Below are 27,758 nucleotides of genomic sequence, written 5' to 3'. Positions count from 1 at the left end.
CAGAGAATCACAACGCTTTTTCTTTCGCTAAAAGACACAGAACAAGTGGATTCCGGGTGCCAGACTGAATGAGAATGCTGGTGAGAAGCTAGCTGGGCAGGCGGAGGCCCTGGGGCGGCGAGGTCTGAGTGAGGGCGGGCGCGGGCCCACCTGCAGCCTCCATCTGGCCGCGGGGACCACAGGCCAGGGCTGCTGGGAGGGCGACCGACGGTCTGTGCAGGTGGCTGTGCTCTGGGCGGCTACTCTGCCCCTCCTGCCCCCAGACCAGCCCTCTGCCCCGGCCGGACCCCTGATCAGCCCCGGCCGACGAGCAGACGAGTCTGTGCGGTGCACCTGGAGGTGCCAGACAGGGCTGTTCCCACCGCAGCCAACACCGAGCGCCTTCCTTGCACTGGGAGGTGGGGAGGGCCCCCAGGCCGGCCCCCCAGGGCAGATTGGGGTTCCTAAGCAGTTGTGCCTGGGCTGGCCTCCCCAGTGGGTGCAGAGCAGCTCAGAGTCAGCAGCTCTTATTAAGGCAAAGAGGCATCAGTGCCCGCAGGATCCTGGGCAGGGCCCGGCCACAGCCCAGCCACAGCGGACATGCGGGGACCCCAGAGCACACGTGGGATGGCCCAGACCTCGCACCACCAGCAGCCTTCCAGTGCCCTTGGCAGATGCACGCGGTTTCACAACAGGCCAGGCCCCGCCCTCCCCCAGGCCTGTCTCAATGGCCACATCACTGTGTCAGAGGCCAGAGCCGGGCGAGGGCCCAGGAAGGAACTGTATGGGGGCAAAGGGGACCAGAGCTTCCAGTCCTGGGCAACCCAGTTCACCCAGCAGCCTGGTCAGCTGCCTCGCGTCTGGAGGGGGCCTGCCTGGTGGGAGCCCGCTGTGCCCCTGCTCGGAGGGCCGGGTCTCCGCTGCCGCAGCCGGGCACCCAGCAGAAGTCTCAGGCACTGAGGTTTACTTCCAAGGAGAACTGACTGCGGGTCCCCGTCCGCACTCACCACCCTGCACGCTCCCACAGGGACTCCCTGGAGGGAAGGAAGTGGAAACTAGTCTCTCTCACTCCCCTTTTATGCAGTTTTTATCTTTAAAAAAATAAATAAAAGTCTTCTGGGCAGGAATTACTGATAACTGTTATTACGACCAATGCCAACTTTAAAATCCCACCTGGAGGTCGGGTGAGAGCGGGAGAAGGGGTGGGCAGCAAAGTGACCTGCGGACCAAGCAGAAGGGAGGCCGCGAGCCCGTGGCCACTTGCGTTTCCACCAGACAATGGCTCCCGGGCGGGGGAGAAGTGGCCCCCACAGCAGGGTCTGCCCAGAGAACAGGCTACAGAGGCCAGCAAGAGCCCAGCCACGACCGGGGGGGCAAGAGCAAACAGCGTCCAGAGAGGACGGGGAGGCTGGCAGCAAGCACGCCCCCCTCTGCAGGCGGAGCTGTCGGGGCGCCAGTCCTCCCACCGAGAGGCGTCCGGGGCACCTGCCCCTCTGCTGGGAGGGGTTCCATCTTCCAGGAAGGCTGGTGCCGAGAGGCTTCGTGGGGGAGACCCCGGGGCAGCCCCCCGCCCTCCATGAAGAGTGGCCGCCTCCACGTCCAGCTTCAGGGCGGGCGGGGGCCCAGTCCTGCCGGCAGGGCCGAAGCCCTAGGTCCTGGGGAGGCTGCACATCTCGCAGTGGCCGGTGCCCGGCTGGTTCATGAAGGTGCAGTGCTCACAGGCCCACATGGCGGCCGCGGCGGCATGCGAGGAGCTCCCGACGGCTCCGTACTCCTGGAGGCCCGGAAGCTGCACCCCAACGGTGCCTGCAGAGGGGAGAAGCGGCTCGTCATTCTCACAGGGAGGACGTCCCACCGGCTAAGCTCGACCTCACTGCCCATCCGAGTCCACGTGGACCGTGAGCAACTGCTCCGGAGTCTGGACAGCTGAGCAGCTCACCACGCGCACTCAGCCCGAGAGCCGTGTGCCCAGCAGAGGCCCCTGTGCCCGGTGGCCGGGGCGTGTCTGCGGCCAGGCTGCTGGGGCCTCAGGAGCTGGGAGCGCTGGTCCCGGGAGCCCGAGGGGTGTCCTGGGATGAAGAGAGGGAGCACTTACTGCAGAGCTGCTCGATGGTGGCCCACTGCTCCGACTTCTTCCAGGTCTGGGCGAGCTCCTCGTTCCGGGTCCGCACGGCCTCCAGCAGCAAGCTGATGCTGTCCTGCAAAGCCAACAGGAGCTCCATGCGCGCCCGCGGTGGACGGCTCCTACCTGTCGGCTTCTCCCCCAGCATCACACACGGGAGGGGATGCGGAACCCTCACAGGCCGTCACTTCGAAACGCACTGCCACACACTCCGTGTAGGCATAAGCGCCAAACTGAGCCAGCACCCAGATGACAGGCTCCTGGGCTGAGGTGGACGGGCAGGAGTCAAGGTCCTGCGTCCACCCTCTCTCCTCAGGTTCTTTACCTTCTCAATCCCGCCTTCCAATACACACCACAGCCCAGGTCCCGGGGCCAAAGGGCAGAGAATTCAACTGCTTTATAGGAGAGACCGGGGCTCGGTCCCTGCAGAAAGTGATGTCTGGCAGTGACGCCGACGGTCCCTGCTGCCCCGCAGGAGCCCTGACGGGGAGAGCCCGGCCCGGCCCTGCACCACCCCTCCCACCGGACGGCGGCAGCTGAACCTGGGCCCGGAGCTGCACCTCTCTGGGTGTCTTGGTGCCTGGTGTGAAATGGCAGGCAAAGCCAGTAAAATACAAGAGCAGCCACAGGCCAGCCGACAGAAAAGCCTGGGCTCCTTGGGGGGCCCCTCCGCTGCATCCCACTGTTTCCTGGGGGGACGTGCTGAGTCAGCATCAGAGGCTGGAGAAACCGCCCCTTCTCTCGTGCTTCCTGGGGCCTTGGGCAGAAAGGCCACCCACACCCGGTGCCTGCGGGGGCTCCTGGCGGGACGCTGCCCGCACCAGGGCCCGCTGGCTCCGAGAGCACCTGCGCCGGGCACTCGCCCTCTCCTCCCTCCGTGTCCCACAGGCGCCAACTGCAGCTGTGCGGGGCCTGGGTGCCCGCCCACCCGCCCACCGACGGCCACGGCAGCTGGCTCGGGAGGGAAGACAGGGAAGGAGCAGCTGTGGTTCTGGAGCTGCCGGGACAGGGCTCAGCCAAGGACCGAGCTAACCGCCCTGTGTCCCTCGTGGTTCGCTCACACCAAGCAGACTGCCCCACCTAGACGCTTCTGTATGCAGACGCCGAGGGCCCAGCACACCGCCGGCTCACGGCACACTCGCTCCTCACCTGCAGAGGCATGACTTCATTGGTGACCAGGAAGAGTAGGAGGTGGAAATCCGAGATGGTGTCCAAGAACATGGCGGAGGTATTCTGCGACAGGTAGGTGGCCAAACTGTGGAAGTCCTGGACCGGAGGGCGGAAGGGAGACATGAACACACATCGTTCCAGGCCCAGAGCCCTCCCTCCTGAGGCCTCCTGAGGGCTTCCAGGCCGACAGACATCCCTCTCCCGCTGCCTGTCCACTGCCGGGACCAGGACCCTGGCCCTACACAAACAGGCAGCAGGTACTTCAAATTCGGTTTCTAAAGCCAAGAGCTTACCTGTGTTTCCCCTAACACATCTCGGTTTTCAATAGGAAATGGATTTTGTGAAATAGAAAAAGTATAAACTGGATCCTTGGGGAAAGTTGTCGTGATCTAAGGAACAGAAAGACGAACCCGCATCAGTGAACTGTGTGAACAAGGTGTGGGCGACCCTCCGGACAAAGCAGCCGGAGCCTCGAGCACTCACAGAGCCAGAGGCCTCCCTGCCCACGAGACGGGCACCACTGGGCCACCCTGAGCGGAACTCCGAACCTGACCCTGGGAAGCGCGCTGAGAACCGTTTCCAGTAGCTTCCAAGACGGCCCCGCCCCCAGGCAGCTGCTGTCTGCCGCCTCTGGGATACAACGCAGCCCCCCTGGGTCAGCCGAGGGGCGGCTTCCCTCGGACGAGCCCCCGCCCCCCCTGCTGCTCTCCGTGGCCCTGGACGACCTCAAGGGTGAACCACGGGCACAGCCCGGAGGCCGAGGAGGCCCCTCAGGAGCAGACTCTGTTCCATCTCTGGGTCCGAGGGCCTTGCAGACCAGCCCGAGGGTCGGAGAGCCGCGCGAGCCCTGAAGTCCACGGGCTGCTCCAGAGCCAGGTGCGTCAGGGCGGGAAGGGAATCGGGGCCTGAGACGGGGCACAGCTCCCTGTTGTCCCCCCAGAACAGCTGGAGTCAAGAGCCTGTGTCCAAAGGGAGCCGCGCCCTCGTTCGGCCCAGACGTGCTCTGGTGATGACGAGGGCACGTGAGACCCAGCGGTGGTGCCCACGGGAGCCGCGTGGCCGTGCCTGCCTGCCCCTTCCGGTGGCCATAGCGTTCCCTCCGCAGTTCAGCACCAGCGGCAGCAGCCTGTGGGCCAGACGCAGGCAGCTCTTCTGGGTCCTCGGGCTGTTTCTAAAAGGTCAGGAGGGGGCAGCTGTGCCTCGCTGACCAGACGGGCGGGTCACGGCGGAGGGCGTGGACCCGAGCCACTGGCCCGTCCCAGCGCTGTGGCTTGTGGGCCACACAACCTCAGCCTCTCTGCTCATCTGCAAGATGAGGCTGACCCGGCGCCTGCACCTAAGACTCGTCAAGCCCTCAGGATGGCCACACACACACACACACACACACACACACACACACACACACGGGACTCAGTTTTAGCCGCTGTCACGGTTCGAAAGACGATGGCAGGGCGGCCCATGCTGCCGAGACAAAGCCCGTGGACAGCTCGGTCCCTCCCTTTGGGAAGCAGAGCACCTGCTAGTGAGAGGGGAGCGAAGGGAAGTGCTTGTTCGACGTGCACTTGCCCTGGAGAGCCCAGGACTAAGCAGGGTGCCCGGGGGCGGGCACAGGCCCCAGGCACCGGGTCCTCTGCTTCAACCCTCTCCCTCCCGGCCCTTCTCGGGGCCGACTGGCCGATGCGTGGGCCCCTCCAACAACCTCCACAGGAGCCTGAAACATCGGCCCAGTCACAAGGTTTCAGACACCAGATAGCCCTCGTCAGGCCGGGACCTGGGGGCGAGGAGCTAGTACTTGTCTGGCACCTGCTGCCCGGGAACTTCTTCCACAGGAACTGGGGTGTCACAGGGACCGTGCTCCCTCCTCTACCAAACACAACCGGAACCATGCGCGAGGCAAGAACTCAGGGCAGGTGGGCAGGTGGGCGGCCTCTGGGGGAGACCTCAGGAAGCTGCTTCACAGCGCCGACTGCGCCTGAGAGTGTACCCGCGATCTGTCTGCCTCTGCGTCACACCAGGCGGTCTGAACCCAGACGCCTGCGGCCTGAGGAATCGCTATGTTCTTGGGAGCTGTTGACTGGATGCAGCACCGACGGGCGAGCTCCTGGGCCCGCCCTCCAATGCCAGGCTGGCCGCACATGCCGTCCCAAGCCCAGCACAGCCCCACAGGTCCCAGCAGTCAGAGCATGCCTGCTGCTGTCGGGCTATCGTCAGGTAAGTCACCGCCTTGGTCTGTGGCCTCATCTGTGACCAGAGCCTGAGGCCAGAGCAGAGATGAGACCCTGGGCAGATGCACGGGAACAGGTGCCCCCTCGGCTCCTGGAGCTCCACCCAGGAAACCCCACTGCCCCCACTCGAGGCCATGACGGCTGGTCCCTGAGGACCGGCCGTGGCAGCAGCTGTGACCAGGGCAGCACCTGCACCCGCCACGCGTGGACCGGTTGGTGGTCCTTTGTTGCACTTCAGTTCGGGAGAAGTTAACACCTAATTGTTTTTAAGGGGAAAAAACTAAAAGAAAAAGCCCTTAAAACTGAGGGCTCCTCAGGGAAGCCAGGAGCCCTCCCGGGCCTTGGCCTGCGCCAGCCACTCTCCCCCCGCAGCCCTGGCTCCAGCGCGCTCCTGGGTCCTGGGGCACTCACTTACATCTATGATCAGATACTCCACGGGCAGCGGGCGGGCCAGCTGGGTGATCTCGTTGCCAAACTTGTCTATGTCCTGAAAGGGAAACAATGGTGAGTGGAGGTTTGCTGACCAGCGACCTTTCTCCCCTCGAGAGCTGTCTCCCCTGGTAAATGGTGACAGTTCTTGCTGAGGTGTGTGAAAAGCAGGAAGGAAAGTGAGCCTTTTCCTGCAGGGCCCGCCTTCCATCCCTAGGAGCTCTTTGTGCCGCCTCCACGGGAACTCGCTGGGCAGAAGGACTCCCCAGAGCCCGCCCCCACGGCCGCCTCTCCTCCACAAGCTCCCTCAAGGGCTGAGTGCTCCGTCTCCACGCTCTCACACCTCAGAAACCCCACCTGATGGAACTGAATACTCACACGTTTCTAAGAAAATGCGCACACGAGCCACATGCACACAAGGACACAGACACGGAAACCCACCGCCAATCTGTCAAAGTCCACACAGTTTTGCTTTGTCAGATGCGGAACATAAAGTTTAATTATGGGGGAAACGGCCAGCATATGGTCATTAATCATAAAATGACAATTAAACCTGATTTATGTCAAACATGCTGTGTTCAAACAGGGCCCTGGAAATAAACTCCCGAGACTGATGCTTCTCATTAGAGATTCTGCAGGGGGGCCACCACTTCGCATTATGTAATCACTCACGGAGTCGTATCAGTTAGACACCCGTACTTCCCAACGACGGGGTCTGGCGTAAAAGTTTCTCTTTCTTAAAGCTCTTGGACCCACCTGGGTGCGAGCACGGCCACCCTCCCAGGACGCAGAGCCCTCGGTCAGACCAAGCCCGCTGCCCCCTCCGGCCTCGCTCCTTTTGTTTAGAAACTGAAATTCCTGCTGCAACTCATCTCGCCTGTATCCACACCTTCCTCACCTCTGGTCACAACCGACAGAGCTGCCAACAAGCACTTGTCCCCCCAGCTCCACCTGCCCAGCTCCCTACCGGGGGCATCGGCCCCGTCATAGGACACCTTCCTAGAGACCACACACAGCTGTCTGTCTGTCTGTCTGTCTGCGCCCCGTGAATGACTCTCCCCTCGGCTGGAGGGGACGGAGGGAGTGCCCTGCGCTGGTTTCCTCGGGGGTCAAGCTGGCCCAGCTCACCGGCAGCCAGAGGTGGGAGCCTGCTGAGGGCCCCGGGGGCCCGGGAAGCGGCAGTTTTTCGATGAAGGAGACGAGGAGGCAGGAGTCAAATCCAATCCAACTGAACCACCGTTTCCAACAATGCACGCTCGCCCTACAAGCCCTAACCTGCAGCGACTCACACGTAAGCGCCCATCGGAACTCATCTTCACACTGAATGAAGCTCCGACCGCAGAAGCAGTCCCAGCACCTGCTCGCTGTGAGCCCTCCCGGGGCTCTTGTTAAAGCCGCTCTCTCTGTCTTGCTGTTCTCTCTCAAATTTCACTACCCAGCCACACCTCTCTGCTCCCCCAGAAGATAGAGGTGCTGCAGGCCCCTCTTCCTGGGGGAAGAGCAGGCAACGTCCCCCCCACGCCTTCCCTCAGTGGTTTTGCCGGGGCCGAACCCCCCCCCCCCATCTCACAGGCAGTCACTTCCACAGCGTCAGCAATGGCAGTGCAGGAGCTGGAGGAGAGCCTTCATTCTACGTTAGGCAGCTGCCAAAGTGTCAGCAGTTTTAGCTCCTCCTTGAGCAAGACACTAAGTCAAAGACCGTGGTCCCTCCTGCCTCCCTCCCGCCACGGCCACATCTGGACCCAGCGCACCAGCACGGAGACAGCGGAGAGGCCCAGGGCCCCCGCCTGCGTGAGCGTTTAGGGCGCCGGGCCTGGTGCTGGGACAGCAGCAAACCCCGCCCATTGGGGCACCACCTGCTCTGGAAAGGCGGGTGAAACCCTGAATGCACTGCTTTTCCCTAAGAACCGCCAAGAGGCAGCACACGGCATGAGCAGTGGGAAGTTCTCGCCAGGGCTCCTCAGACCAACGCTGCAGCACGGCCGCTCACAAGCGGCGTTAAACCTGACCCCGCGCCCCAGGACAGTGGCTTCCACGCCCGCCTTCAGTCTCCACCCTCCGGGGCTACAAACACGCAGCTCACAGCCCACGGGAACAGCGCGAGACCAAGGCAGGAGCACAGGCCTGTGCCACGTGCCAGCAGCACACAGCGCGACCCGGGAGAGCACCCTGCCCACCTGGCAGAATTCACCACCACCACAGCCACCTCAGGGTAACGACGAAATCCCGAAAGCACGTCCTGGACGGCGAAACAGGACAGGCGCATGGGCTCTGGGTGCTGCCCCGGAAGCCTGGCCGCACGAGGACGAGCGGGGGGTGGGGGGTACGGGGTGCGGTCCTGGAAACCCCAACAGGACCCTCATGGGAATTAAGGGGCAGAAACAGCAAAGGTGCTCGATACAAAAGTGTACCAGCTTCCAGCAGCAGCAGTTTGGGAACTTGCTTTTAGAAGGGGTTCTTTAGAACACGTGGGAGTTACAATACGTACATGTGGACCCCACAAGACAGGGCTGTGCAGTGTAACGAAGGTTACTACCCAGCCGACCTCAAGATCGGGAGATGACCTGGGTCACCTGGACGCCCAGTGGAACGACAGGAGCCCCTCCAGGCCATGCTGGCCTGAGACAGATGCTCCTGCGGGCCAGGCTCCGCCCGGGGGGAACCGGGAGCCGGCGCTCCCACCTCGGCTGTGGCCGGGACGGCCTGGAGCAGGTGCCCGGAGCAGTCGGGGGGTCACACGTGTTGTGTGTCACCACCACCCGCTGCGGCCGTGTCAGGGCAGCAACAGAAATTAACACCAGGGCCCCAAACGACAGCATCCACCCACAGACCCGGCAGCTCAACAAACCCAGACAGGACACGCGTGCCAGGGCCCGGGCACATCCCGATCAGACCACACAACCCTGACACGGGAGGACGGCTCGGCAGCGGGAAGAGCCGCGCTATGGACAGAGGGACCCGCGAGGGTGACAGCGACCTCCTGGGGAAACCTGTGCGTCAGGTGACTGTGGCGCACGCCTTCAGCCCTGTCTACCCAGTGAAACAGCCTTGAAAAATGAAGACAAAGTACTTCCAGACATAAAGGCGGCCCCGCTCTCCGAGAAAGACAAAGTCCTGCGGCCGCAGGCGGTGCCAGGTGAGCCCTAGGCGGCCCGGAGTGGGGGCAGGCAGGGACCTCGGTCACGACCAGGGACAAGTCCGAGCTGAGCATGAGATGGGGTCTCTGGTCCACCAGGAAGCACAGGACTCGTCATGGTCGACGCGGACAGCGCTTCTCAACAAGAACAGTTTTTACAGCTTTCACGAGAAACCAAGACTTAGAAGGGACAGTCACTTGTCTAAAGCGTCAGCGGGAACCTCGGCAGCTTCAGGAGGGCCCGTCACTGACATCAGCTCCGTCTTTACTCCTGGGGAGCCCTGACACGCACGTCTCCTTGTTTTTAGAGACCGAGCTTGTTGTGTTGCACGGTTTGATTTGGTGTCTAAACGCCAGATGCAGCGAAGCCACGTCCACTTCCGGTTACAGGCCCTACCGAGCCCCGGAACGCCTTCATCCACAGCTGAGACTAAACCACTGCAGCTGACCAATGGCCCAGGTGGCCAGAAAGCACCAGAACCAGGCGGGGCCCAGGCAGGCCAGGGTCCACACGGCCTCCGTCCACTGGAAGCCCACCGTGTGTTTACCTTATAAAACACATCAGGCACGTACTGCTCACTGCTGGACTCCTTGACGTAGCCGAGCTCGGGCGCGTCCTTGCAGGGCAGCAGGCACTCGTCCCGCACCAGCGCCATGCACTGGTTGGACACCTGGTACCCCTCAAAGTGGACCTGGTTGTCCGGACCGCCTGCAAGAGAGACCTTCGTGAGCATCCACAGGACATGCAGACAAGCCCGCATCTGCTCCTCTTCAGACCAGCAGAGCAGACAAGCCGACAGGAGCCTGTTGTAGCTAAGATTTCAAACACATCCAACAGCATCTTTCCGAGTGGCTTGAGCACCAGGCCGTGAACACAGGGCAGGGAGCCGCCACAGCAGCACCTCAAGCAGCCCCACCCAGGGCACCCTCTCTCAGAATCCGGGAAACAAGACGGTAAACATTCTCCAATATCCGCCCAAACTCAGCTCAGAGTCAAGTCCTGGGCTACTGGTTTGGAGCCTGCCTGCCAGCAAGCTTCGTTCCAGTGAGGGGGACGCATGTGGAGGCAGGAGGTGGGAGTGGGCGAGAGGAGCAGGACAGAGCCATGGCAGTGGGAGCCACGACAGCACCTGCATCACCCCCCGCAGCCTCTGCCTTGGAGAAACCTGCCTGGCCACCGACGCTGCAGCGTGGCCGCCCAGGGCGCCGCTCTCCCTGCACCTGCATGGCCCCACACGTCACTTTATGTCCCTCGATCCCCATCCCTAAACCTCCAGTGAAAGTTACAGTGACGGCTGAGGCCGAGTGTCAGCTGCTGAGTGGGGTGAGGGGCCAGGGAGACCAAGAGGAGCCCGTCATCCTGAAAACATGCCTGTGGCCACCGAGTCACTCCCTACAGAAACAGTAATTAAAGGGGCAGGTTGCCCCGAGCCGGTGGGAGCCGAAAACAGCAGATGGGGGGAGGTGTCTGAAAATCTGGAAGGTGCTGTTGCTCAGCAGTGGGGAAGGGCTAGCGGCTGCAGCCAAATGTCCTAAAAGACGGCAGACAGTGCCGAGTTCAGGCGAGTCCCACACAACCAACAGCTATTCACAGCCAAGGGCCTTGAGTGGACCCGCACACTCAGGTGGATAAAAGCCATTTTGTTGTTAGCCCTCACCCGAGGATATTTTTCCATTGATTTTTAGAGAAGGTTGAAGGGAGGGGGAAAGAGGGGGAGAGGGAGAGGGAGAGAGAGAGAGAGACATCGATGTGAGAGAGACACATCAATTAGTTGCCTCCCCGACGGGCCCTGACCAGGGCCCAGGGATTGATCCTGCAACTGAGGTATGTGCCCTTGACAGAATCGAACCCGGGACCCTTCAGTCCGCGGGCCGACGCTCTATCCACTGAGCCACACCAGCCAGGTGGCACCCCCGTTTTGATGACGGGATTCAGGTCGAGAGGGTCTCTGTGTAGCTGCAGAAGCAAGCATGCAGCCTCCATCCAGGACAAGGTCCCTGGAGGACGACGTGTGACCTGAGGGAGGGTCCCTCTCAGCTCAGAGCTTCACACAGTCACTTCGCACATTGTAAGTGAAGGACGCCAAGTGAACAAGCGACGTTCACAACGAAATGGTCTTGACGATACCTGTGGCCACGGCGGTAACGAACTTGGACCCGAAGTGCCCGTCCGGGGAGAGCCGGCACATGTTGGGGTGCTTGTTCTGGAAGTCCCCCGCGGTGATGCACTCCTCTGCGCTCAGGTAGTAGGTGTCCTGAGGAGAGAGCACGTCATGGGAGCCTCCACACCCCAGGAGACACTGCGGCCTGAACTGCAGCTTGTCGGGAACTGGGGCGAAACCAACACCCACGACCTCCTATGAACCAGCACAACCAGCCGCCCCAGCCGAGAGCCCCTCACCTTGTTCCGACTGTATCGGACGGTGCCCTTGCGGGTGTCTTCCGAGACGAGGTCTGTGAATATCCAGCCGACCTGCGGACCGCGGACAGAGCCTGAGCCTCTCCCCCAGCAGCCAGGCCACACCTGGGCCCCAACCTGCTCAGCTCAAGGCTTCTGGTGCAAACAAGCCAAACTCACTGACCCGCCAGCCAAGTTCACGCCCAGCCCTGTGCCAGGTGCAGGGACCCCACGGTCAACAAAAGAACAGACTGTCCATGGAAACGGCACCTGCGCCGCCGAGAGGAAGCACACGGCGCGTGTCCAGGTGCTGGTAAGAGCCCAGGCCTGGAGAGGGCAGCACAGGGGCAGCACCTCGGGGACTGCGGCTGAAGGGAGCACCTGAGGTGTGCGCAGCAGGGCAGGAGGACGCGGCCTGGCAGGAGGACGGGGTCCCCCCATGAAGCAGTCCCCAAGAAGTGTGGCTGGCAGATTTCAGTGTCACAGCCCTGCGCTGGGGTCGTACATTCTATGCTCAGGGACATGCTCGCATTGAGCGCTGAATCAGAGAAACATAAAAGCGATCGGCGCCCAGTCAACACAGCGAGGCTTCACAGCGGCTGCCTGCACCGACGGTGTACTGCTGGCGCGAGCAGCTGAGGGCTCCGTCCGGCCTGGGCCTGGCCACACTCCCTCCCGATGAACCTACAGAGCCCGGCTCCACGGTACCTTCCTCAGGCCGAGTTTGGCAGCGATTTCATCCACCACCTCGGCTTTTGGGTCTTCAAGAAGCTCCAAGCTGTTCTGTGTCCCAATCTGTCGGGCATTGAAGGGGGAGAGGGTTCAGAGGATGGCTCAGAAGAGCGCGGGCCCCCAGCTCCACAGTCACAAGGAGCGCTGGGCGCCCCTGGCCTAGAGGAGGGTGACAGCAGCGGAGAGAACGCAAGGCCGCCGGAGAACACACACAGCCCAAGCCGCTTCCGCGCGTCCCTCGGCTGCATGTGCTTCTAGTCAAGACTCAGAACACGGAGACCCGATGCCGCAGCTGAGCCGCCAGCGTGGGCTGTCGGGGCTCAGGAGGGCGCTCCACGGGTTAAGGTCCTTGTGGGGAAGAGGCTAGTTTCCAAGCGCTCCTGATAAACAGGTTCACTCTGGCTGGCTCCCGCCCAGCCTGCTGGCCCGGCCCCAGCTGCCTGCAGGAGGCGATGCTTGGCTGGCCTTGAACCCGCCCTGGAAGGCAGCTGTGGGTCAGCAGTAAGAAGTGTTGTGCTGAGCAGAGGCACAGGCCGCAGAGCCAGGACAGCGCGCAAGCCCAGCCCGAGCTCCCTGCCGGCACCTGCCCACCAGCCACACCTGGAGAGCCACAGAGCCGCCTGCTGCTGGCATCCCCATCTGGGACCATTAATCCTTCAGAACAGAGACCAAGTCACACTCAGGACAAACCTGAGGACCCTGCTCCCACCACGTGCAGCATGAGCTTCAACGCCTAACGAGCTGGAGGTGCAGGGTCAGCGGGCACCTCCAGGACCCCAGGGGGCTGAGGATGCTGGGAGCAGTCTGGGCGCCAGAGGGTTCTGTCCCGATCCCTTGCTCAGTCTCACTCTAACGGAATGGAACGTGGGGATCCTCCGCAATAAGACTCCCTCACACAGAGCCGAGCCCAGTGCCCCAGGGGGGGGGCGGGGGGGGGGTGACACCAGGCTCTTCTAGAGGGGTCTCTGCTGCCACCTAGTCTCCTCGTCAGGGAAGCACACAAAGGCGTGGCCACGCACCTCATGGCAGCTCTCAGTAAACCCTGCCAATGCCAACAGGAGGGAGGGAGACTGCACGCAAACCTACTCACAGGCACAGGCAGAGCCAGGGAGGCACTGGCACTGTGGGCAGCCCAGGCCTGCACACCAGCCACGGCCACGCGCCTGCGTCAACCCTGGTTCAGGCAGAAAGGAGGCGGTCCTGGCGCGCTCCCCAGGGCAGGTGTGCCCAGTGCGAACAGACCCACAGGACTGAAGGCTGGGGACAGTGAGCGCCCGTGTGTGTCTGCTTACATTAAAACAGTCAGACTTCGGCAGCCTAGACTAGAAACTGTTACAGGTGGCACTACCTGCAGGGGAGGGAGGGCACAGAAGAAAATGCCTTGTTTGCAGGTCTGACGTTAGAAATGTGCAATTTCCCCCCAAATATACAGCAAAGTCACCAGAACGTTACACAGCGCACCGTGTGCCAGCACCCAGCTCAGCTGCCAATGTCTGCTGTGCTCCACCATCCCGCGCCCTAGCCCCCCCCCGTCCATCTTATTTCTGTCACAGCTCATGACCCAGTGCCGACACAAGTACACTGCCCCGTGTCAGCGGGCACTGCTCCCTGGAACTCATGTCCACGATATGGAAAAGCAACCCTTCAGCACTCAAACTAGAACACAGCCGATGAGCATGAGCCATACTGACTGGTAGCATCGCCGTATGGAAGGATCTTCCCAGTAACTTTACTTTTCTTTTTTAATTTTAATTATTACTTATTTTTTAAACCTCCTCCAAAGACATGCTTACTGACTTTAGAGGGGGAAGGGAGACAACCATGTGAGAGAGAAACACCAATCAGTTTCCTTCCCACACCCACCTCACCAGGGATCAAACCGCAACCTCGGTATGTGGCCTGACAGGGAATCAAACCTTTCGGTGTCTGGACGACACTCCAACGAACTCAGCCACACCGGCCAGGGCCCAAGTAACTTCAAAGCAGAGTGACAGCCCCGGCCGGTGTGGCTCAGTTTGCTGGGCATCATCCCCTGCACCAACAGATTGCTAGTTCGATTCCTGGTCAGGGCACATGCCTGGATTGAGGGCTCCATCCCCAACAGGGGCATGCAGGAGGCACCAATTGAGGTTTCTCTCTCACATCGATATTTTCGCTCTCCAAAAATCAAAACCTTAAAAAACTAACACACGTAGTCACAGGGGTACCCTAGGGACCCTCCCCGCCCACCAAAAAAGCCTGATCCTGTTTCCAGTCCACACCAGCGGCCATGCCGGGGCCGTGTTCTGAGCCGTGTGTGTGGGACCGGGGTGAAGACCGCGTGACTCTGTTTCCGCTGTGCCCGGAAGAGCTCCGCCAGGGGAGGACACACGGGGGTAAGAGGAGAGGGACGGACTGCGGACACTTTGGGCGCAGCTGATGAGTGGACTGCAGCTGGCAGGTGGGACACGAATACGGTGTCGATGTCCAATTTACTTATGTTGACAAACGTACTTGTCACGGAAGAGAATGTGCTGACACTCTTATGTCCATCAGGGGAAACACACACTGAAGTGTTTAGGAGCCACGATCTTCCTCCCCAATAATTCAGAAAGTATCGCGTGTGTATGTGTGTGTGTGTGTGTGTATGTGAGTGTGTGTGTGTGAGTGTGTGAGAGTGTTTGTGCGCGCGTGTGCGTGTGTGTGTATGTGAGTGTGTGTGTGTGCGTGTGTGTGTGCGCGTGTGAGTGTGTGTGTGTGAGTGTGTGTGTGCGCGTGCACGCAGAAACAGACACAGGGCAAAGGAGCTGCCATCTGAGCCCACACAGCCTCAGAGGAAACCCAGACCCACCTGAGGAGGCTCGTAAATGGCGGCCACCTCGGCCCGGATGCCCAGGGGAATGTCCTTGTGCTCCGTGTACCGCCCGTACAAGTACCCAAAGTGCTGGTTCCCCGTCTTCCTCCAGAAGTCCAGGAAGCGGTCAGCAACCGTGTGATTCTCAAACATGATATTGTCCACATGTCTGTATTTCTGTAGAGTTAACAACATGGGGCTAAGTAAAGACATCCATAAGAAATAATAAATTAAATTTATTGGGGTGACAATGATTAACAAAATTACATAGGTAAAAATAAATAGCTTTTACCTGGCTCCACACACACACACACACACACACGCTTTAGAACAGCGGCCGCCAACCTTTCGGACCTCATGGACCCCTGGCTGGCAACCGCTGCTTTAGAATGTGCTCTGCCCTTAGGACCACTGCAGATTGTAGTCCAGTGGTTCTCAACCTTCTGGCCCTTTAATACAGTTCCTCACGTTGTGACCCAACCATAACATTATTTTCGTTGCTACTTCATAACTGTCATGTTGCTACTGTTATGAATAGTCATGCAAATATCTGATATGCAGGATGGTCTTAGGTGACCCCTGTGTAAGGGTCGTTAGACGGCCAAAGGGGTCCCGACCCACAGGTTGAGAACCGCTGTTCTAGTGGGTACGTGGGGGAGAGGGGTTCCTACATAAGTTAATTCAAATGAACCTTACTGGGATTTCACCTGAAAGGGAGGTGTTCAAAGTCTCTAGAGCAGCGGTTCTCAACCTGTGGGTCGAGACCATCGGAAAACACATATAGCATGTCAGATATTTACATTACGATTCATAACAGTAGCAACATGACAGTTATGAAGTAGCAACGAAAATAATTTTATGGTTGGGTCACAACATGAGGAACTGTATTAAAGGGTTGCGGCATTAGGAAGGTTGAGAACCGCTGCTCTAGAGGAAAGAGTAGTTCTCAAAAAGAAAGAGAACGAGAAGAGAGCAGGAAGGAGAGAAGGAGAAGGAGGAGGAGGAGGAGGAGGAGGAGGAGGAGGAACGGTTTCCAGACGGCGGGGGTTCCCTGAGGAGCAAGTGCAGCCGCAGCGGCAGGGAACACGGTGGGCTGTTCTTGGGGGCAGGCAGGGCCCCAGTGGCAAAGGCCAGAAGAACCCCAGTTTTCCTGGTTCTTTCCCTCCTGCTTCAGCCCCGCTGCCCCGAGCCCCGGGCAGGCGCCCCGAGCTGGTCCAGGACACGCTTCCCGAGGCTCCAGAGACGCGAGGTCTCACGAGGCCGAGCTACAAGCACGGAGGTCGGCACAGCCACGGGGAAGTTTTGCCTCCACACAAGCTGACAAACAGGAAACTGACGCCCCCCCTGCTGGCACGAGCTTCAGGGTGCGATTCCACCGGGGGCCCTCCTCGGCCAGCACCACTGGGATCTGCTGCGTGTGACACCCCACGAGCGGCAGCTCCCCTCCAGGGCAGTGTCCACCCTCAGCCCCGGAGCCCGCCCCGCGCTGTCACTCACCTGTCGGTTGAGCGTGATGGCGCTGGGCTGGCACTTGGTGCAGATCCCGTTGGGCCACGGGAGGTGTCCCTCACACCCCGATTTAATCTTGCAGCTGATGTTCTCCAGCCTGAACAAGAGCCAACGTCATCAGACGTGACAACAGGAAACGCTCGCGGAGACTGGCAACAACACTCAAATACCATCCACTCTGAACAGTTCCGCGGGGCGGGGCGGGGCGGGGCGGGGCGGGGCGAGGAGGAGCAGCAGGGAGAGGGGCGGCCGCTCCTGTGCACTGGACTCCAGGCCCGCCTCGCTGTTCCCACGTAAACCCTTTGATTGTCCCCGTCCTGCTCTAACTTCCACGATGGTTGTCAAGAACACTGGTGAGCCCTGGCCGGCGCGGCTCAGCTGGCGGAGCGTCATCCCCTGCACAGAAAGGTTCAGGGCTCGATCCCTAGTGAGGGGCGTGCAGGAGGCAGCCAATCAATGATTCTCTCATCACTGATGTTTCTATTTCTCTTTCCCTCTCCCTTCCTCTCTGAAATCAATAAAAATTTTTTAAAAGATTAATAAAAAATATATTTTTTAAAAGAATACTATTGAATATCTATTGATCTAACCCAGCCGTGGGCAAACTACGGCCCGCGGGCCGGATCCGGCCCGTTTGAAATGAATAAAACTAAAAAAAAAAAGACCGTAACCTTTTATGTAATGATGTTTACTTTGAATTTATATTAGTTCACACAAACACTCCATCCATGCTTTTGTTCCGGCCCTCCGGTCCAGTTCAAGAACCCATTGTGGCCCTCGAGTCAAAAAGTTTGCCCACCCCTGGTCTAACCTGTATCCCTGAAGGGAAATGCAGTGCTTTTTAAGTTTCGTTAATTTATCAGCGACATTCACAGGGTGAGACACATACCTAGAGGTGTGTAAAAATTGCTTTTTCTCAGGAAAAACTGATTAGGATACACAACAAAGACATCTTCACTCTGCTTTTGGCCAAAACAAAAACTGTGGCCACAAGCCTGCCAGCGAGGAAGCACGGGCCCTGCTCAGAACATCGGGGCGAACCCTCTGCCAGTGTCCTGCCCACAAAATGGCCCCAACACTCGGCCTCATCTCACAGGCCCCCGGCCTCCGCTCGGAGGGCGTGTGGAGCGCTCGGCGGTCGCAGGTTGGTGACAGGTACAAATGTGCCCCCGGATCCCAAGGTCCTGGACCCAGAGGGAAGAAAGGCTGACAAATTCATGCCCCTGGTCCAGAAACTTCCATAGCTTATCCCACTGACAGGCGAGAATGGGTGTCTGGTGGGATTTTTTTCTCCCGGCCAAACATTTTTAAAAGTCATTTTCAGATGTCAGCGGCTGTCAGAGCACAACGACCATCAGGCCCCACGATGTGCTGACTCGGGCGGGAGGGAGAAATCACGGCAATGTGGCCGACAGAAGGCTCACACAGGCAAGGACCTGACATGGCTGAAAAGACATCAAAATGGTCTGTCTCCGGCCACCATCACGGCCTGCACTCACGGGAAGAGCCGCCCGCTGCCGCCGCCCGTGCCAGCGCCACTGCTCCAGACCCACAGGGCTGCTACACACCAGGCTCCGGGCGGGGGGCTGACGGAGGTGGTCCAACGTGACCACGGGGTGGTTCTGTTTGTCCAGAAAGCAGAGCAAAACTCAGACGCCAGCCACAACTGGCCACCATCACGCCTCATCTCATCCACCTTCAGCACCAAGTGGCCAGGGCACTGCCTACCCGGGGAAGTTTGGGAAGTCCCTGGGGGCCTCCTCAGTGGCATCGCCAGCCTGGCATCTGCCCCACTCCAGGCTCCGGGCATCAGTTTCCACCGGTTTCTTTTCTACAATCAGGCAAACCCACGAGTCCAAGTGCTTCGGGCCCAGATGCCATCTTTGCTTTTCTTATTGATCTGCCCTGTGGCTTCAGCCACCACCTACCAACACACAGCAAACTGTGCCGCCCGCCCGCAGGTCACTTACTTGTCAGCGCCCCCGGTCAGCTTCCGGATGTAGGCGTGGAAGGACATGTGCTTCACGGGCGGCTCGAGGTGGTTTAGGTAGTCCTCGTCGAATGGCTGCCGAGACACAGAGCGGTCACACACCTGCGGTCCCACCTGCTGGGGCTGCAGGCTGGCGCGGGCGGATCAGTGCGGCAGAAAGGGCCAGGCCCACGGCCAAGGGGGGCTGGGGCTGGCTCTCTCTACCACTCTAGGTCAGAACCCACCTTTTGTTTGGGTGCCTATCTTTTCAAGATGGAAATGGAAATGGATCTCCATTAAATATAAAACACCCTAAGTCAAATAAGATTGGGAAAATTTTTCCCCAAAAAGTCACAAGAAGCCTCGTGGCGATGGGGCTGGCTCTGCCGTAACTCAGCCTAGGCGGTTGCCGTCAGCATTATCACGGCAACTCTCACTCTCACCAGACAGATCAGCAGGCGTGGGACTCAGGGCGAAGCAAATCTAAAAGACGAGGAGCACAGAAGTGCCTGGCGCAGCTGAGTGTCAGGGTTAAAGGATGGCCCAGGAGCCCCGGCAAGCACGGCCCTTCATCACAGCAACACAAACGCTGAGCCATCCACAAAGCACCCAGAAGGCCGCCGCCATAAATAAGGGCTCGCCTCTGTGCCTCTGTGCCTCTGTGCGGCGGGCCCTGGAGGGACGACGAGCCCCTCTAACCCCGAGGGCAGTGCAGGGAGAGCCTAAAGGCCGGGGAAGCAGGGACTGCTCCAGACTCACCTCTAGAGGAACACAGTGCACGCACTTCCCCAGCGGCCCGTGGCGGCACCTGAGAAGAGCGAGGGGCAAAGAAGCACAGTGGTTAGCACGCCTGTTCCCTCCTGCGCCTCCCGGCGCTGCTGACACTCACAAAAATCACAGGGAATGGGTTTAAAGTCCTTTAAGTAAATAACAATCTTAAGCAAATACTAGAAAGGGGTCCATGGATACGGCAGAACCCCGACAGAGGTAGGTAAACAACTCTAGTTTGGAAAAAGCCCATAAAGGATGCCTGGCTCGGGTGCAGTCACTTCGGGCAGAGAAACCTCGGAGCTGTGTGCACAAGCCACAGTGGACATGCACCCGGGCACGAGGAGGACGGGCTGGTTGAAAGCCCAGTGGTCCCTTCAGAGACAATGGAAGGAAGGGAGGGAGAGGGGAAGGGAGAGAGAGAAACATCGATGTGTCACATCGATTGCTTGGGCCTGTCCGCCCCAGGCAGGGTGCCCCTGAAAGCTAAATAGAGGTTTCCACTCTCAAAGGAGACAGAACCCTCCTCTCCGGTCTCTCCCGCTGCAGCTTGGGGAGGTCAGCAGCAGGGTTTCTGCAATGGCGCTTCCCTCCCCACTGACTGGTGCCGGCTGGCGCTCTGAGCGCTGAGCCACCGGCCAGAGCGCAGTCAGAGCCCTTTCCAAATGGGGGCGCGCTCTTAGGTGCCGCGAGCTCGACATTTCTGAGCAGAGAGGGCTGGTCTCCTACAGGCAGGCTCTATGGCTAGACCAGAGGTCAACGTGCCCACGCGGCTCATGAAGCCTCAAGGCACCGACGGGGAGCGGGCAGCGCCGCCAGGAGGAAAGGCCGTGGAAGAGGCTCTGTGCCGACAGCAGCAGGGCACCGCTCGGGCTCTTGGATCCGAGACCGACAAGCCGCCAAGGCAGCGTCTGGGGCCCCAGAGTCTGGGTGTTGGCACCTCCACGCGCAGGGAGGATGCAGTTAGCAAGACTCCGCTGCAGGCAGGCACCTTCCCTCAGGCAGCTCTGCTCCCCGAGCGCAGACTCAGGTGTTTCTAACTGCTTTCCTTAAAAGGAATTGAAAAATCTAAACGAAAGCACACGTCACAGGCATTTATATGGTCCCAGGAGAAAAGCGAACATTCGAAGGGGCACTGTCTTCAGCAAACAAGGTGTTCACTGAAGAACAGAAGCAAGTCCGTGCGTGTGATGCTGGAGCGGCTCCACCTTCACTACACGAGGTGGCAGGGACGAGCCCCCTGCAGGCGCGCGCCCAGGTGTCACCCTCCTCCCCCCCTGCACGGAGCACTCAGGTCTCTCTGGGCACATCAGGGTCAACCTGGGTTGGTTCTTCCTCGGACGCTCGCTACCAGCACTCACAGCTGCGGGTCGCGGCTCCGGTAGATCTTCCCGTCCTGCCGGCTCAGGTACTGGTCGATCTCGTCCTCCACCACGTTGGGAGCCCCAAGAGCCTTCAACGCCACCGTGGTGGACGTCTCCATTTCCGACGAGGGTCCGGCCAGGCTCGAGGGAAACAGGAACAACAAATCGCCATGCCTGTTCAACGACAAACAGTCCAGGCCCATCTTCCTTTGGCACCTGAGCTGCACAGACACCATCTGGATGGGAGGGTCTGACCTCTGCCAAAGCCCAGGCCGACCAGGCTGAAAGCTCAACACGAGGCGGCCACTCTCAGCAGAGACCAGACGGCTCTTCTCCCGCCTCCCCTCTGCTTCCAGCTTAGAAAGAGCAGCAGCAGGGTCTCTGCAACGGTGCTTCCTGCCACCTGCATGCGAGCACTGATGACACACGTCCACGTGCCTCTCTAGCTTCACACAGAGGGACACCCGGCTGCCCCGGGGACTCGGGTTAGGGCCACCCTCACACACGATGGCTCTGACCCTCAGTTTCCAGCTGCGGACTGAAAATACTGTGTTTACTGGGAAGTATCTACGTAGGAGTGGGCCTGCGCAGCTCAGACCCGCATGGGTCAAGGGCCAGCTGGAGTCACAACACAGACTGGGGGGCAGGCAGCTTCTCCCGCCACCTCATTCTCTGCTTGGCCCCCACTTCCCTTCATTCGCTCCTTAGCCCCCTATTCAGCCCCCCCCCCCCCATCCTATCTGCTTTGGACACACCCTTCCATTTCTTTCTCCTTGTTCCTGCACACGCGCGGGCACGCACACACGTCACTGCTGGATGAAAACGAGTCTCAAAGACATACTGTCTGCATTTGCTTTTTTTAAAAAAACCCTCACCCGAGGATATTTTTCCATTGCTTTTTAGAGAGAAGGGAAGAAAGTGGGAAAAACAGAAAGAAATATCTGTGAGAGAAACACATCGATTCATTTCCTCCTGCATGAGCCCCCACCAGGGCCCAGGAGGGGGAGGAGCCTGCAACCAAGGTATGTGCCCGACTGGACTCAAACCCAGGACCCTTTGGCTGCAAGTCAACACTCTATCCCCTGAGCCAAACGGGCCAGGCATGCTTTTTTTTTTGGTCAGGAATTTCTGCCTACGCCCAGGTTGTTTTTCTTTTTTCTTTTTTTAAATATATTTTCATTGATTTCAGAGAGAGGAAGGGAAAGGGAGAGAGACATCAATGAAAGAATCATCAACCAGCTGCCTCCTGCACACCCCTGACCAAGAATTAAACCCTGACGTCCTGGTCCATAGGTCGATGCTCAACCACTGAGCCACACGGCCGGGCTGCACTTGCTGTTCTCATGTGACCACACTTCGAGAAATCCACCCAAACACAGTCTTGTCTAACCAGCACTTCTGGCGGCTGCACGACGCTCCCAGTGAAGCGCCTCAGGACGCATCTGGGGCGCCCACGCTGACAGCGTGCCGCTGTGGCCCCTGCCACCCGGACGCCAGAGGAAAATGCTCAAGACAAGCAGCCCCCAGGGCCTCCCCCGCGTCTCCTCACAGTGGTACCCACTTGATCTTCAGCAGGTTGAGGGACTTGTTGGATGATGCCGTTATCTCTCCGGTCTTGTTTCTATTGATGTAAACCGAGAAGCCATTATTCTGGAAGCCAAACTCCTTTGCGACCTGAAAGAGCCAACAACAGATTTCATGAAACAGCTCAGTGTCAGTGCTGACTGCGTGCATGCAGGCGTTACAGGGACACTCACTCAATTCAGAAGCTGCTCCTTGGTAACCAAATTTCTCACTACTTTCGCTCTCGTGAGGAAATTAGTTCTGCTTACACAGATGTCAAGCAAAATGAGAAAAGTGGCCAAAAAGAAGCAAAGCTCCACGTAACACTAAGACTGAGAGGCACATTTCAGAGCCATGAGTGTGTCTGGGGTGTAACTTCTGTTGAAGTCAAGTGTAAAAACCCAATTCCAACGCTGACCCTAAGAGAAGAATGAAGCAGCGAAAGCCACCTGCGCATCAGCGACGAACGCCCGCGGGGCCGGGTGCAGGCCACGCACGAGGGCACCCAGCAGGCGGCAAGCAGTCCTCGTGCTGGCTCCACTCCGGTACCCAGAACAGCGGGTGAAACAGGCCCGGCTCCTGCCATCGAGGGTCTGAACACCAACAAGGGAGACAAAGTCAACAAAGACGGAGACCACAGGCAGGAAAGGAAGAGTGAGGCGCGAGGAGGGGAGGCCGCTCTGAGGAGCCTGAGCAGAGGCCTGAGCAGACTGGGAAGGCAGCAGCAGGAGGACCTGGTCCACGAGATGTGCAGCACCTGACATGGAACATTCACTGCATGGGCTTCAGCAGAGGGAGATGACAGAAGGAGCCGATTAACATAAAAATAGGTTAATAGAAACGACACGAGAGAAATGAACAGGCCGAGGAACCTGGGACGATGTCAGCTGATCCTCAGGAAAGAGAGCAAGAGCAGAGCGGAGAAACACCTTAAAGAAAACAGCTGAAAACCACAGAATAACCAGCCCAGGGAGCTCAGCAAACCTCAAGGAGGAATAAGAAGGAAGCCGTCCCAGGCACATGGGGGCCACGCTGACGGGCGTCCCGGGGGTGCGTGGGGTCAGGTCTGCCAGCCCTGCACCCGCAGCTGGAAACACCCTCCCACACAGGGGTCGGAGGAGACCGTTCCCATCAGCCACATGCAGGGGCTGTGGCCAAGGCTCACTGAGGAAGTGCTCGTGGACGCTCTGCAGGCTGCAGAACCACGAACCAGGCAGAACCCAGACCTGAGGAGCCGGAGTTCCACACGGGAAACTCACACACCTGCCCCGCGGAGCCCGAGGGAGGCGAGGCAGGTCCCGGGAGACCCGCACACGCCCTTCACCGCGCACGCGCTCTCCTCCCTGGTTCTTTTACCTACGAGTGATGTGTCCTCTCACATGGAATTGCTGATAGAGCCTCGCATTTATTTACTATAAGGAAAGAGTTGACTTAATGATTAACTTTATGTACTAACCTATTTCTACTGATTTTAAAAAACGGATTAAAACTAGCTCAAAATCACCTTGTCATTCTGAAATTCTAAAAGTGATCAAAATGATCTTTAAGACAAAGTTACGACTTTATATCAGATATACTGAAATAAGCATTTGATACCACGTAGTTTTTTCCCCAAGCTAAAAGTGGTATTATAAAATTAAGCATCAGGAAATTAAGACTGAAATTTTGTGTCCCCAAGTACAAAAAAATTAGGACTCAAGACTAAAAATAATAGCTTTAATTTGACTCTTCTCTGAAACGGCTTTGATATAAACTGAAATTAACTGTGGTATTTCACCAATTCTGCAAAATCTATGCTTCCTGTAGACAAAGCACTGCAAGTTACCCCAGGAATGAGCACTCCTCCGCAGGATGTTAGCCGTAGGGACGGTAAATACTCCCAGACGCAAACACTCAGAGGGGAGCCGCGAGACCAGCCCTCGGAGTGAAGGAGGCTGCGGATGACGAGCACGCCACGGGCGTCCTGGTCCTGTCAGCACGGGCGCAGCGATGCCCAAGTGGACAGCGGCGGCCCCGCCCATGAGCTGGCCCCGGGGAGGCGCGGAGTCCCGGTGTGTTCCCAGGGCTCCTGTGGAGCCACTGCCCCGGAGAGTCTGAGCTCTGCACCTGAAGATGCCGGCGACACCCAACGTGAGGCGGGCCTTGGGCACAAGCTCCGCAGAGCCTCACAGCGCCTCCCGCCTCCTCCACCCCAGCCTGCGGGTCAGGAGGGGGTGCCGGGGTGGAGGAGGCGGAAGGCTGCCCAGTGGCGGCCGGAACGCTGGCACCACCGCCACTGTGACCTGGGCCTTTGCTTCATCGTTTTTCAAGCATCTCTCAGTACGTATCTTATTTCATGGTTTTAAAAAAAGTTTCCAAGTGTTAAAAGAAGGGACTGTGACACATGCCGCTGAAAGGCCAATTATGACCACACTAGGAACCGCCCCCGAGAAAGAACAGGTCGGACCTGGGGTGACTCAACAGGGGCCGCAGAAGGCCGACAGGACTCGGGCCTGGCGAGTGTGGCCTGAGGAACTGCCTGGGGTGCGGCTGAGACACACAGAGGGGCCTGAGAGGGAGCTGAGGGGGAGGAGCAGGAACAAGGCCTGAGATTCTGTGAGGCACTTGCAACGCACATGCTGTCAGCGCGCCTGCCAACCTCCATTCCAGTGGTTCTCCACCTTCTGGCCCTTTAAACACAGTTCCTCATGTGGTGACCCAACCATAACATTATTTTCGTTGCTACTTCATAACTGTCATGTTGCTCCTGCTATGAATCGTAATGTAAATATCTGATATGCAGGATGGTCTTAGGCGACCCCTGTGAAAGGGTCATTCGACCGCCAAAGGGGTCGAGACCCACAGGTTGAGAACCGCTGCTCCATTCCCTTACAGGCGTACGCCACATGTCAACAAGGACCAAGGCCACCAATTGCGGGGACAGCAAGCTGGAGCCAGCAGTGCCACACTGGACGACACACACTCTACAGGCAAGTTTGTGAGGGCAGAAGGCCATTTCAATGCCCCCTATAGGACACCTATGTACAGCCCAATTATTCACTGTTAAAAATGAATACAGCCCTGTGCCTGGCCAGTGTGCTCAGTGGTTGGAGCACTGGCCTGTGTACCAAATGGTCTCAGGTTCGATTTCTGGTCAAGGGCAAATACCTGTGCTGCAGGTTCAATCCAGGCCCTGGTTGGGACATGTTTCTGGGGGCAACCGACCAATGTGTCTCTCTCACATCAATGTCTCTCCCTCTCCCCCCCCCCCCCCCTCTCTCTCTCTCTCTCTCTCTCTCAATCCCTTGGGACTTTGGTCCTACAACTGTACGCTGTGCCTGCTGTGCCACAATCTGATCCTATATCAATCCAACCAGTCACAACAGGAAAAGCAGAGCAGGAGACTGGCCCGGGAGTGGGAGGGACCAGGAAGTGAGGAGAGGAGAGAAGGCAGAGCACAAAAGGGAGTCACCGGGGAGGACCGAGAACCTCAGAGGTCAGAGCAAAGCACAGGTACCTTTTTCAGAAACGCTGCCGCTGTCTCCCTCTTTGTCGCTGTGATCCGCTTCACCCCGTCCGGGGACTGAACGCGGATGATCTGTTGTAAATGAAACAAGACGGTCACTACCGGCTAGGAACCGGCTCTATCCCCAGGGACGTGTGCAGTCTCTCGCGCCCCCTCCCCCGGCAGTGCCCACCAGTGTGCCCAGGTGAAGCACAGGGCGAAGTCCGCTGATTCCCAGCTTTCTGTCTCACTCAGAAACACACCGCTCCAATTCTTAGCCGTCACTCATAGAGTGTATCTGAAACACTGACATTTTTATCCTCAGATTCCAAAAAAGGGAAGGAAAAAAGCCCACCATGAATCATGAATGACTGGGTTCCTCAAAAAGACCAAACTTTGTTTCAGGATCTATACACACACATTAGACTGATTTAAAAGCACCAGCCCTGGCTGGTTTGGCTCAGTGGATAGAGCATCAGCCTGTGGACTGAAGGGTCCCGGGTTCGATTCCCGGTCAGGGCACCTGCCTGGGTTGCGGGCTTGATCCCCAGCGGGGGGCATGCAGGAGGCAGCCAATCAATAATTCTCTCTCACCATTGATGTTTCTATCTCTCTCTCTCCCCTCTGCTCTGAAGTCAATAAAAAGGTATTTTTTAAAAAAGTACCAGAGGAAATCTAGCTTGTCATTTACCTTCCCCGCCTCCTTGGGGTGCTGGGGCAGGGCTGTCATTTACTTGTAGTAAAGATGAAAAAAAATGTGTGTAATACGGTGATAACACTTAGCAGGATTTTAAGAAAATGTAAAACGGCATCATTTCCAGGACTTGACTTCATGCTGATCAAAGCCTTCGGAAGGTGAGTGACTACCTGGCAACTGCGGGGCAGGAGACAGCAATGCCTGCCGCCAGACAGGTGCCCTCCAACCACCTGGGGGGGGCGTGCCAGACAGAATATGCCGGAACGCTCCCCGCAGCAACCACGGCACTGCACTGTCTGAAACACTTTACGGGTGAAAAATGCCACAAGCCCTTGTTTTAAAAAAAGATTCACCGACAGACAAAATGCCACAGCAGCTTCAATCTACGCTCTGCTCTCATCAAACCAAGAATCATCCAGCTTTTCCTAAAACAGCTCGGCCGTCCTCGTATTCTATCCGCTTTCACTGGCCTGAAGAGGCTTTGCCCCACATTCCCCTCCATTTTTACGGTTGTTTTCTATGCTCCCTGTGACACCCGCTGTCGGGAGCATGAATATCCTCTTCCTTCTTACTGCCTGGCTGCCTGTGTAGCTTCCTCCCTCATCCGTGGGCAGCAAACAGAGGCTTTGGCTTTGGCTTCCGGCTACCTGGGAGCCCGCTCTGCTGGGGCAGCGCCTCCCTGTGACCCTCCGCGGGAGGAGCCCAAGGCCGGCTCTCGGGCGTGGGGACAGTGGGGACAGCGCTGAGCCGAAGAGTCACTCCACTGCAGGGCTACCGGCTACTGCAGGGCGTGTGCCTGGCCCCAGGGGAGCCCTGGCCCCGCCTCTACTGCGGCCACAGATACAGCCCACACCCAGGGCGGACCTGCAAGGGGACACAGCCCTGGTGGCGAGGCTTCCCTGCTTCTGAGTAAATGGCTGAGAGCTCCTCGGGGAAGTCTACGAACTGCCAACAGGGGCGATGCCCACACAAGTGCTGAGAAGGCCGCTCTCAGCTTTAACAACCACCACCTGCCGGGCCGCGGGGCTCCGGGCTGAGCGGTGACCTGTGAACCAGGAGGTCCCGGTTCCATTCGGGTCAGGGCACAGGCGGGGGCTGCAGGCTCCATCCCCAGGGCGGGGCGTGCAGGAGGCGGCCGGTCCATGACTCTCTCTCATCATGGATGTTCCTCTCTCTCTTCCTCTCTGAGATCAATAAAAATATTAAAAAAACAAAAAACTTTGGAATCAGTTTCAGAAAAAGGAAGACCACCCCTGTCGTCCCCCACAACCTGGGGAGCTGGCCCCACACGCGGGCAGGAGCACGGGCCGCCCCTGCGGGGAAGGGCAGGGCTGCGGGAGGCCGGTCTCGGAGCCCCCAGCCCGTTTCCAGGGAAGCCGC

General features: G+C 58.8%; 1 protein-coding gene across 1 annotated transcript; it reads right to left on the bottom strand.

Annotated features, from left to right (window-relative positions):
* Nucleotides 1–27,553, bottom strand: NPLOC4 (NPL4 homolog, ubiquitin recognition factor). Its single transcript, XM_023748753.1, is given in 17 exon segments — nt 1–1,785; nt 2,075–2,177; nt 3,251–3,367; nt 3,565–3,660; nt 5,912–5,983; nt 9,610–9,770; nt 11,190–11,316; nt 11,463–11,534; nt 12,168–12,254; nt 15,022–15,201; nt 16,522–16,630; nt 18,477–18,598; nt 19,262–19,310; nt 20,632–20,808; nt 22,196–22,308; nt 25,694–25,774; nt 27,389–27,553. Coding segments are annotated over 17 exon segments (1,974 nt in total). The 5' UTR covers nt 27,539–27,553; the 3' UTR covers nt 1–1,627.
* Nucleotides 27,554–27,758: the final 205 nt, after the last annotated feature.

This window comes from Myotis lucifugus, unplaced genomic scaffold, assembly GCF_000147115.1.
Source record: "Myotis lucifugus unplaced genomic scaffold, Myoluc2.0 scaffold_1773, whole genome shotgun sequence".
NCBI lineage: Eukaryota > Metazoa > Chordata > Mammalia > Chiroptera > Vespertilionidae > Myotis > Myotis lucifugus.
Note: the sequence above shows the minus strand (reverse complement) of the source record. Positions and strands in the feature narration are given on the sequence as shown.